General features: G+C 42.0%; 1 protein-coding gene across 2 annotated transcripts in view; it reads right to left on the reverse strand.

The window, feature by feature from the left end:
• WWP2 (WW domain containing E3 ubiquitin protein ligase 2) overlaps positions 1 to 12813 on the reverse strand; it is a 147652-nt gene that overhangs the window by 51020 nt on the left and 83819 nt on the right. For both annotated transcript variants that reach the window (XM_059150800.1, XM_059150801.1), the window contains one exon: positions 5526 to 5653. In XM_059150800.1, coding sequence (XP_059006783.1) covers positions 5526 to 5653 — 128 coding nt within the window. The remainder of the gene's footprint in view (positions 1 to 5525; positions 5654 to 12813) is intronic.

Raw genomic sequence — 12813 nt, forward strand, 5'->3', positions numbered from 1 at the left:
AAAGAAAAAGAACCAAATTAGATGGGGGGGGGGGAAGAAAAATTAGCTGGAAAGCAAGAAGAGAGACTTGAAAACCTTACAAAGCCATACCATGGGAAAGTTCAGTCCTTCCTTGACCAAAATACAGATTTGCCCAACTTCTAAGTATATCCCATCACACTTCTAAGAACTCAAAGACTGAAATTTGTTTTGAAAATGTGTAATACCAAAAAATATCAGGAATAACCCTTCAAAACATTAGAAAACACACTATCACACGTCAAGAATCAGAATCACATGGGAACAGCCCCAAACTGGAAATAAATGGAATGAGTTCAGAAATAAATTCTCACTACATATTAAGAACATGATAAGTGATAAGCATTAAGTAAAACCACCAGTGAGGAAAAAAAATTGTTTCTGGAATAATAGGACCCCAATATAAAGAAAAATTAATTCGGACCCAGACTTCATTATATTTAATATGTATTCAGACATATCAGTATACAACATTCCATTAGGATAAGTTATTTTGTAACCATGAAAAAAAAAAAGTCAAACAGATCAAGTATTTATCCTAGCCACAGACAAGAGAGAATTTTTTCTACTACTGAAGCAAAAAGTAAAACTATAAACATTTTTTTTAAATGCTCAGGCATAATTATTTTTAAATTTTCATTCCCCTTTACTACAAAAGCCACAGAAAATGAGATAAAATGTAAAACAATAATATAGGAAGGAAACTTAAAATCACAAATTTAACAGATAAAACTTAGACCTAAGTACTTAGTATATATTGATAGCTATTACATTTAAAAAAAAAAAAAAAAAAAAACACCAGAAAACAAGTGTTGGCAAGGGATATGAAAAAACTGGAACACTCATTCACTGCTAGAGGAAATGTAAAATGGTGCAGCTGCAATGGAAAATAGTTTGGGGGCTCCTCAAAAAGTTACACAAAATTACCAGACATTTACCCCCACCAACTCTACTCCTAGGTTTATAGCCAAAAGAACTGAAAGATGTACACCCATATTCACAACAGCATTATTTGATATTATTCAAAACAGCCAAAAGGTAAGCACCATCCACTGGGTCCACCAATAGATGAAGCGATAAATAAAATGTGGTACACACATGCAATGGAACATTATTCAGCCTTAAAAAGGAATGAAACATGCTACAATGTGGATAAATCTTGAAAACATGCTAAGTGAAATAGGCCAGAGACAAAGTACAAACTATTCCACTTATAAGAGGTACCAGAATAAGCAAAATCATAGATTAAATTATTAGCCACTGGTTATCTTTTAAGTCCCCCCCCCCCCCGCCCCAGTAATCTCTATGCACAGCATGGAGCTCGAACTCATGACCCCAAGATCAAGAGTCTCTTGTCCTACTGACCAAGCCAGCCAGGAGCCAAGAATAAGCAAACAAGACAAATAAGAGAGGAGACTAGAGGTTACCAAGGGTAGGCGCTGGAGGGCAGATAGAGAGGAGAAAGTTATTGTTCAAGGGATACAGAGTTTCAGTTTGAGAAGATGAGAAAGATCTGGATGTGCACAGTGGTGGTGACAATTGCATAACACTGACAATGTACTTAATACTACTACATTACACACTTCAAATGGTTTAATGGCTATGTATATTTTGCCACAATTTAAAAAAAAAAAAAAAAAAACTTGTACCAAAATATATAAATCTCTCAATCTCCAAACAAACCAAAAATCAAATGCTATGAAAAAAAATCACACAAGAGGAAAGAAACAGTCGAGCAAGCAACTAATAACTGGAAACGTGCAATTAGGCTCAACAATGAAGTGGCACTTAACAGCTGTTAGCAAAATGATAAGCCAGTATTTACACAGTTTCAGGAAAAAATAAACTTCATATACAACCTAACAGAAATTTTATACTACCGTGATTGCTTCAATCCCTTTGGAAGGCAAGCTGGTAATAACACATTCGATCTCATTTTTAAAAATTTATGTCCTTTGACACAAACTACGCAAGAAGAAACAAAGATGTGTGCAAAGACATTTGCAATCAGATTTTGTTTTATAATAGGGAAATGCGTATGAATTGAATGGTTAAATGAATTCTGACATATTAACTGTGAAACAGTAGGAGGTCACTAAAAAAGCAAACAAGACAACATAGACGTAGAACTGTGTGTAAAAAAACAATGGGATCTGGGGGTGTCTGGGTGGTTCAGTGGGTTAAAGCCTCTGCCTTCGGCTCAGGTCATGATCCCAGAGCCCTGGGATCGAGCCCCGCATCAGGCTCTCTGCTCAGCAGGGAGCCTGCTTCTCTCTCTCTCTCTGACTGCCTCTCTGTCTACTTGTGATCTCTGTCAAATAAATAAATAAAATCTTTAAAAAAAAAAATGGGATTTTAAAAACCCTCATATCTATGCTACATAATTAAAATTGTATGAAAAACTAACTTTGACAGTCTCAGGCACTCTACATGTTTTATATAATTTATTCCTTCTAACAACTTTATGAGATATATACTCTTGTCCTCATTTTATCAATGAGGAAACTGGGCCTTACACACATACTGTACATGGTGTGTGCAGGGGGAGGGGCGCCTCCGGAATCTGACCGCGACCAGTGTGACTCCAGGCTTTATGTGCATGGAAATCACATTTAAGAGAGGAATAAGAGATGTAATTTTCTTGGATAAAGTTTTCAATAAAAAATTAGAAAGTAAATCATGGCACACAGGTCTCAATGAAGTGCTATACTATTCATCTACTCGGCTGCACCACTTCTAAAACTTCGTAATGTTACATTTATACAGACAGGCTGCCATTCACTTTCATTTTACAAAAAAGGATACTTTACAGTTGTGACAACATGAAAAAACCACCTGGAACTCAGCTCTGTTTTTGCCCTAAATGTCTTTTTCATGCATAACTGCAGAGCATAGCCAAGAAGGCTTGCTAAATAAATCTTGTATGTCTGTGGAAATATTTCCTGGAGGCACAGCTACTACCACCATTTTGGAACTGGTCTTCACAGTTCTAAGAGCAACATATTGAAAGATGAAGATGATGTCCTCATTCACAGCCTCAAACTCCTTTCTCGTCTCGTGCTGCCGGAAAGGAGGGTTTCTGTCTGCTCCCCAAAGGAAAGGTAAGATCTTTCCGTACCCCTTGGATAGACATTAAAAAGCCTACAAAACCCAGGCTGGCTGGAAGCAAAGGTGAACCGTCACCGCAGCAGAAAGTAGAGAGACGAGATAGAGGCCAAGGCCTTAGTATTTTAACAGGCAGAAATCCCCAAAATGCAATGACTGTCCTTCACAGATGGGTTCTGGGAACAGTCTGGGCACTCAGATACAACACTATAAAACATTCCCAGTGCAGTTTGGGGTTAGAGACATTTGGCTTTCTGAAGACATGGCTGGCACCTGCCTTGTCTGCTGAAACATAGCGTTCCTGGAGATAAGGACAATACGCAACGGTACCTAAAAATAAACGTAGGGGAAACACAGATCTGCTGCAGTACCCAATAGGAGTGACTCAAAGACCATCGCCATATAAAGTCAATTTACCAATAGTTTTTATAAGAAAAGCAGAGGTGGTTGAAGGAAACCAGTTTCAAGTAATGTAGGCCCCTAAAAACCAAAGGCCCATGGTAGCCTGGCCACAGCCTCCAGAAACAAGTGGTTCCAAAAACCCAGTTCCCCTCCCCCATTTGTAAATGCTGGCCCTTCTCTACAAGTGACTTATTTCTTTCCTCTTTTTTTTTTAAAGATTTTTATTTATTTATTTGAGAAAAGTGAGCTAGAGAGCATGAACGTGGGCAGGGAGAGGGAAAAGCACACTCGTCTGCTGATCAGGGAGCCTGACATGGGGCTTGATCCCAGGACTGTGGGATCATGACCTGAGCCAAAGGCAAATGTTTAACCTACTGAGCCACCCAGGCACCCCGTGACTTACTTTCCAAAGAGAAGCACGTTTATTGGTGCTCATGGAGCTATATACGGTTTTCTATATCACATTCCATGGCTGCCACCTCACCATCCCCTTCCCCCAGACTGGAAGCCAGGGCCCCCCATGGTCACTACGACTGGATGTCCCAGCACGTGAATATGGCGGTCAGCACAGGAGCACCAGGTGCGCTGAGATGGTAGCTACTTGTACTCCTCATCCCCAGCTCATCCTCATCCTCAAGGCTCAGGAGGAACAAACTAACTTAATTCCTTCAGGTAGGTCCCCAACTCCAGGGAGAATGTCCACTCACCACACATGCACAGAGGCCAGAAGGACAGGCCCCTCCACCCTGAACTATCGGAGGGGCTCTGCAGCCCTCATACGGTGCTGCCCGCCAGCTGAAAGCCACTAGAAAGCATTCCTAGTTGAACTCTCTGACTCAGTAAGTCGGCTCACAAGGGGCAGCAACAAGACCTATCTATTAGCCTGTCAAGAAGGTATGCTGCTCCAATCTCCCCTCCTTCACGCCACACCTCAGCTATCACAGCATCTACAAAACTCATTCCATGTCACGTACTGATTTAAACATCTGAGCCTGGGTGGCTCAGTTGGTTCAGCATCTGCCTTCGGCTCAGGTCATGATCTCAGGGTCCTGGGATCAAGCCCCACCCACATGGGGTGAGTGAGCCTGCTTCTCCCTGTCCTGCTCCCCCTGCTTGTGCTATCTCTCTGTCAAATAAATAAAAAACCAGAACAACAACAACAAAAAGAGATCTACTCTTAAAAAAATAATTAAAAATACATTTTTTAAAAAATCTGCATCTCCCTCATCTACAGTTTACTGAAATAAACATCCAAGTCCTCTCCCAAACGCTTCAAATTAAGACAAATTACCAAATGACTGGCAGTCACTAAAGATTTGACATATCTTCAAGACATTGAGAAAAACAAACTTTTTTGCTTTTTAATTTGACACTGTCCTGAGGAGACAGAAAGAAAGCATGACAAAAAAATTGATTTGTTTTGAAACAGGTCCTTCCCTTCCCACTTACAGAGAAGTAGAATCAAGGGCACAAAAGTTCTCTGTGGATATGGAAGGGCTACCCATTCTCCAATAGTATGAATACTCTCACTGGAACAACCACGGAATGTGCCCCCCACACTCACCCCCCCACATCCCCACCCTCTATGGCGCTTTGCTGCTAGTCAGCATCCCAATGGGTCCAACAGTGCTGCCATCTGCTCAAACCCAGCTCTGAGAAACAATACTTAGTCTTTTTCTCCCTGGTCTGATCATTCCCTTAAATTAAGGAAATAAAAAATGTGTCATATTTAAATAAGGTACCCCCTTCCCCCCAATACTGATCAGAAATGACTTTAAAAATTAACACTTTTGATTTTTGTGCAAAGGAATATTTTAGAAGACTGCAGTCATATGGAGAATATTCTCGGATGAAAAGAATATGCCACAGACAAAAGAAGATGGGAAGGCTGATGGATTTTAGTATTGGAGTCTTCCCTAGCCCACCCTACATTCTGACGCAGTGAGCAAGGTTAGAAGCCACTGCTTTAGTCCAGGCCGGTATTTTGTGCTGTCACTCACCTGTGCCATTGGCCAAGCCATTGTGGGTTGGGTTCTTGACGGGCTGGCGGTGCCGGTTGCTAGTACCAGGGCTTTGCTCACCAGTTGCTGGGGCTGTTCTGGCTGAGCCACCTGAATGTCTGTGTGTCCTGGAAATTCAAAGTATAAAGCAGACAGATATAAGTCACTGTGAAAAAGAAAGAAGTATGTCCCATCTAAGTCATCGTATCCCCTCTCTCACTATTTATTGGAAATAAGACTTTTAAAAGCCCCGGTAGTCTTTGACTCAACAGAAGCTGGCTCCAAACAGAGAGACACAGGTAAGCTTCCCTCTTGGTCATAGCCCAGAAAGCAACTTTGGGTAAGCTTTTCCACTTGAAGTAAACAAATCCAAAGTGAATTGCCCCCACATCTGAAGTAACTGGCAAAATATCCTATGACCATCACATTATTTTTATTGGGCTCAAATGTAATAAATAAACACCAATCACTGGACAGGCTACAGATGACATAATTCTCCCATTAGGTAAAAAGTGCCCAAAACTTATCTAAATATATTTTCTCTATAGCTAGAAACATACAGTCCTAGGGAAAAAGAAGTCAAGGGGCACTAGACAACTCCAGCCCATGCATATGTTGACAGGTTTTATCTAGGAAAGATGGCTCAATGGTCCGTTCCAAATAAATGAGGAACATAGCATAAAGGGATCTACATCACCGAAGACGGCGGAATCCAGGAGAAGAGCGTCTGACAACTTCAGAGAACACGAGGCAATGGGCAGTCCGTATTCTCCCAGTCCTGTTGTCCCGACTTTGTTCACTCAGTGACAATGTCTAGGCTCCCCACCCTTCAGTCCAGGGGTTTTGTCAAAGGAGATTATTCTACTGACTACTCATTATCTATTAGTTTTCAAGTGAGAGTATTTAAAAGTGAGAGTATTTCAATATTGTCTAGTAAAGAAAAGACCACCCCTGTCTAGGTAAAGAAACAGAAGTCCAGAACACACACCTGCTTGGAGAGAAGTCTCACACCATGTACACGGGCCGTGAGAATACGATCAGCAACAAAAGGAACAGCAGTAGCTACAGGAGTGTGTACTATGCACTGGGCTGGAACATGACGTAACAGGTATCCCTGGTGCGCTGTGCACTTTATTTTATCTCATCTAACATGGAAACCCTAGAAGGAGTTAACGATTGTTACGCCTATTTTACAGGTAAGAGAGAAGATAAAGTAAGCAATGGAGCAAGACTCAAGTCCAGGCAGCCTAAGATCAAGAGCTCCTGTTCTTTGGTGGAGACTGGGTGTGGGCAGCCTGGACTTGAACTGAATCCCTCCTAGGCTATTCTTTCACTGCTCACTGCGCCGATGGTGAGATGTAGAGCCCAAAGGAAAAGGTCCCCTGCTGGGCTGGAAGGCTCCATATCCACAGAACACCTCTGCCAGTGAGACTCTCGTCCAGTATATTGGGACAAGTCCGCAACACAACAAACTTGGAGGTTTTTAGGGGCGTGAGAAGTGCCCCCACCAACCACCTTCTCCAGCACAAGAAATGGACTTTTTCGAACATGAAGGGCATAAGTCAAAATATTACTAGTGATTATCTTTGACTGTTGTGACTATGAATTCCCTTGGTTTTTCCTTTTGTGCTTTTCTAGAGTTTTCTAGTTTTCTTCATTGAAATTATACACTTTTGCAGCACCTGGGTATCTCAGGGGGTTAGAGCCTCTGCCTTCGGCCCAGGTCATGATCTCAGGGTCCTGGAATCGAGCCCCACATTGGGCTCTCTGCTCAACAGGGAGCCTGCTTCTCTTCCTCTCTCTCTGCCTGCCTTGCTGCCTACTTGTGATCTCTGTCTGGCAAATAAATAAATAAAATCTTTAAAAAAAGAAAAAAAAGAAAGAAAGAAATTATACACTTTTAAGTAAGGAAAAACCACAATTTTTTGAGGAAAAAGTTTTTTCTTGGATCAAAATGGATGGAAGGAAGGAAGGAAGGAAGGAAAGAAGACACCTAGCAAACCGTGCAGTTTTTCACTGCTAAAGACTGCATGGCCGTTAAAAATGGATAAAGAAGGTGCAACTGAGCTATGGAAATAAAGATTTAATTTAGACTCTCTTTTTCCATCTTACTTTTCCCTGAGCTAATTTCATAAATTAAAAGCTGTCAACCACACCTCAGTCAAAAAAAATATTTCAAAGTCCCCACTTCATGGGAAGAAATGTTAGTATTGAGCATCTTCCCACAACTCCTCATCGAAAGTAGAAGGAGTACAGATTCGTTCCAAAGGGAAAGAATCTTCGGCCACTGGTGAATGTATGTGAATGTGCTGAGTGCAGAGAGCTTGACAGAGATAAAATTGGTTAATAAAAGGTTTATTCCAGCCAAGAATACCCTTAAAAGGACAAAAAAAAAAAAAAAAAAAAAAAAAGCCTTTTTGATTTGGTACGCACAGCCCACAGTAGAGGGCTGTACCACTCAAGAAGCAGTAGCCTGTGTGGGCAGCACAGGAAAGGCGACATCAGTCCCGTCACACGCACAGGCTCTGAGGGGCCCGTGATCACTTCCAGTCTGCAGCTGCTTGTCCCTCTGCAGAGCAGCTGGACATGACAACAGGGTGGGCCCCATTAAGTCTCCTGGCTCCTCCCTCCCTTCCCAGAAAGGGCCTGTGGTCAGAGTTGAGAGCGAATACTCTCAGAAATGCTTCACCACTAATGATAGCAGCTCGCCCTGAATGATGGGCTGCAGCAGGGCTGGGATTAGCCTGTAACCAGGGGCAGCTGGGACCACTTGGCAGGAATTGCTGCCTCCCTGGCCGCAGCCCACTGCCACCTCCGCCCTCCCCCCAACACACACACACACACACACACACACACCCATTCCCCAGATTCTTCCCTTGCTCTCAGTCTGCAGTTTCCACTTTTTTTTTTTTTCACCTTGAATTACCTTTAACATAAGACTCTCTGAAGGAAGAAAGGCCTCAGCAGTTGAGGAAAATCTCTTCAGCAGTTTCCTCTCTTGGAGAACTCGCTCAGCCCTTACAAGATGGGATTGTGTCGTGATTAAAAGCTGGCTCAAATGCTGAAACCACACACCATAAGCCAAAATAGTATCAGGACAAAAGTGAGACGATGGGGTGGAGATGAGCTGGGCTCCACCACAGGCGGCCTGGCTCCGGCTCTGCCAGTGACTTCAACTTTGGCCTGATCCCGCCACCATTTTGAGGGTGGAGAAGTCAGCAGGGGCGGGAGGCAGTAGAGGGCAGGGGAGAGGGTGGTATGCAACCCCGGAGACAGAAGATAGAACAGCAAAACTCCACAACTGGTTTCAAGTTACCTAGTTACAGAGATTCAGTTCTCGCTCTTTTTTTTTTTTTAAGATATTATTTACTTATTTGAGAGAGAGATAATGAGAGAGAGCTAGCATGAAGAGTGGGGGAAGGTCAAAGGGAGATACAGACCCCCTGCTGAGCAGAGATCCTGATGTGGGCCTCGATCCTGGCTCTCCAGGATCATGACCGAGCCTAAGGCAGTTGCTCAACCAACTGAGCCATCCAGGCACCCAGATTCAGCTTTCTCAACAGCATGCCCTACTCAGAATGCTGGTATATCCTTACCTAAGTTCCTCTCTCAGGACCTGAGGCCTCCCTAAAAAATCCAGTCAAGGCCAGGGCCCTAGAATTCTCTCTCCACGTTCCCAGAAGCAGATCTGCTGCATGTGAAGTCCCCCAGATGGGGCTCTGGGCTGTCCCCTGGCATTCAAGCTTTGCCATTCACAGAGCTGGCCTCAGTCCTCAGCTGTACCGAGAGCCACAGCCCTGGTTGCTTTGGGACATCTTGCATGAAAGTGGCTTCATGAAAGCCACTGAATAGCATTCAATTATTTTCTGAGCACTAAGCCCTGGTCTAGGGCTAACAACAAAACAGAAAGGGTCCCTGGTGCTCCAGGTTGGTGAACACATGGAGATGTGGGTAGAGCGGTGTGCCTGGAGAGGGCGTGGAAGCTCCCCACCTTTCCTCATACCTCGCCCTATGTGTGTCTTCCATCTGGTTGTTGATTCATATTCTTTATCATATCCTTTGGCAAACTGGCACACTCTTAAAGACAAAAACAGAAAGAGTCCCTGATCTCAAAAAGTTTACATCTTAGTGGAAATGTACCGATCTGTAATTTTGCATCACACTCTACAATACTGACATGTGAGAGCCACTGGGCCAGTGAGTGAGACTGGCTGACAATTTGGCAGTGTCACTCCAGTACAACTTTGTTGACCATCATCACATATACAATAATTTTTTAAAGATTTTATTTATTTATTTGACACAGAGGGAGAACGAGCACAAGCAAAGGGAGCAGCAGGCAGAGGGAGAAGCAGTCCCCCCACTGAGCAGGGAGCCCGATGTGGGACTCGATCCCAGGACTCTGGGTTCTTAACCTGAGCTGAAGGCAAGCACTTAACTGGCTGAGCCACCCAGGAGCCTCACATAAGCAATAATTTATGTGGTGTAGTTGAACAAAACTTTGTTTCTTTGGTTTAAAAAGAGGCCTGCCCTAGCACTGGAAGTATAAGTGAAAAGAAGAGGAACAATCCAAAAAAGTAATAGCTCACAAGTCAGAACACAAAACCTTTTGCAAAATTAACAGTGGAATTCAAAATTTGGTGGTGGCTTAGAATTTGAGATTAGTCTATCATATCCTTCATGAGGAAATTGATTTTTTTTTTAAAGATTTTATTTATTTACTTGACAGACAGAGATCACAAGTAGGTAGAGAGGCAGGCAGAGAGAGAGAGAGAGAGAGAGGAGGAAGCAGGCCCCCTGCTAAGCAGAGGGCCTGATGCAGGGCTTGATCCCAGAACCCTGGGATAATGACCTGAGCCAAAGGCAGAGGCTTTAACTCACTGAGCCACCCAGGTGCCCCGGGAAACTGATTTTTAAACATAGTTGGTAGCTTCATCAAAATTCAAAATTCCTGCTCTTCCAAAGACATTGTCAAGAAAACAAAAAGGTAATCCAGAGACTGGGAAAAAATATTTGAAATATTGAAAAAATATTTGATAAAGGACTTAAATCCAGAATATAAAAGGAACTCTCAAAACTCAATAACAAACCAATATAAAAAATAATCAAAAGATTTTAACAAACATTTCACCAGAGACAATCTAGAAAAGGCAAATAAACACAGAAAGTTGTTCAACATCCTTAGTCATTGGGGAAATATGAATTAAAATCACAATGAGATACCATCACATGCCTATTAGATGGGCACAATAAAAACAGACAAACAAAAGAACTGACAGTAGCAAGTGCTGAGGAACATGGACACAAAGCAACTGAAAGTCAAACACTGCTGGAAGGAATGGGATGTGGTACAGCCACTTTAGATTACAGTTTGGAGGAAAAAGAAAAGAAAAACCATTGGCAGTTTCTTATAAAGTTAAATATGCACTTAGCATACAAACCAGCAATCCCACTCCTCGGTATTTACCCAAAAATGGGGGGAAAATATGTTTCCATAAACTTTAGCCATATTTTATAGTGACTTTATTCATAATTTCCAAAACGGTTAACAACCCAAAGTCCTTCAGACTGTGGTACATCCATATAAGGGACTAGTACGTAGCAAATAAAAGCAAACAAACTACTAATACATGTAACAACATAGATTCACATCAAACACACTACAGGAACCAGAAGACAGGCTCAAAAGGCTACAGTGTTTCATTCCATTTTTATAGTATTTAGGACAAAGCAAGGCAAACTGGATGGAAAGAAAACAGATTGCTGTTGGCCAGTGGTGGGAGGTAGAAGGAGAGGATGACTGCAAAGAGCCACGAGGGAATTTTTCAGGAAGATAAAGCTATCTATATCTTGAATACAGTAGTGGCTACCGGACTTATGCTTCTGTCAAAACCCACAGAACTATACACAGCAAAGGATGAATTTTACTGTTTATAAAGTACACCTCAGTAAACCTAACTTAATAATTTTTAAACATCAATTTATATATTTCAGCCACTGCAAAAACAGTTCATCACACGAGAAAAAATAAAAGTCAGCAAAAGTTTTAAAAGACAGGTAACTTACTGTGTGAGGAAATGCTAAAAAAAAATAAAATAAAAAAATAAAAAAATAATAAAAATAAAAAAAACCAAAAAAAAACCCCACACACAAAAAAACCAAGAATCTCAGGAAGAATGTACTTTAGGTGATATTCAAGACTCTCCAAACACTCTGTATTACTAAATGTGAGGATTCTTCAAAGCTCAGGAATACATTTCTCTGAAATACTTAGAATTCCTGGTTGCCTGGACACAGGTTGCTGAGCAAAATTTTCTACGTTGGTAAAAGAGGACTGGGGTACAAAAGGGAGGTTCTGTGACCTCAGATTCAGGCCCATTAGTATTTGACCTCAGCTCATACAAAGTTTCAGAGTGTAACAACTAACAGTGAGTTTTCCTCCATTTACAAAGTCCAATCGATAATAATGCAAAAGTTAAAAATCACCTAATAACCTTCAAACTCTTCTCACATTCCAATCCAGCAAACTGATATTTGCCGGGATGACTGGACCCAAGAGGGTGGCTGTTCGGCCCCTCCTCCATGGCCTCTTAACTGGGCATTGTCTTTTAATAGCAGCATGGAAACAAAACTGAGTGAGGCTGGGCCAGTTTCCAGTAAGACAGAACCAGCACAAAAAACAGGCACTTAAAATAGAAGCAATGAAAAAAAAAAGGAATTGGCGATGGGAAAAGAAATGGTTTCCACCATTCAGAGATGCATTGTCAATCAAACCTGCTCCCCACCTCCACGCTCCTCAATCCTTCCTCTCCATTCAAATGTGGATTCAGGGGAAACTAAATAAAGAGATAAATAAACAAACAAACAAATAAAAATAAGGAAGGGATGAAAAGGAGAGGTGAAAAGGAAAGGCGCAATTAAGAGTTAAACTGGGACCATTCTCATCAAACCAAGGGTAATTTACAGCTCCATTCCACACCCTACCTCTAGGCTGCCAGCCTCTGAAATGACAGGAAAGGTAAAAATAAAACTGCTGCCAAGTCCATTCAACGTTTTGGAAAGACAAATGATTTACTTGTGCCCAACCTGGAGTACAGAGCAATCATCTCAACAGTGGCAGCTTTAAGAGACTAAAAGATTCATCTTACACAAGAACATACGATTCCTCTAATCTAATTCCATGTTGTAGGTCGAGAATAACAGAAAAGAATACCCCAACACCCTCCCCAAGCTGAACGGGAGCTGAAGTTCAGGGGAAGTATTCACTCCTCATTCTACCCAGCTCGCT

This window comes from Mustela lutreola, chromosome 16, assembly GCF_030435805.1.
Source record: "Mustela lutreola isolate mMusLut2 chromosome 16, mMusLut2.pri, whole genome shotgun sequence".
NCBI classification, from domain to species: Eukaryota; Metazoa; Chordata; class Mammalia; order Carnivora; family Mustelidae; genus Mustela; species Mustela lutreola.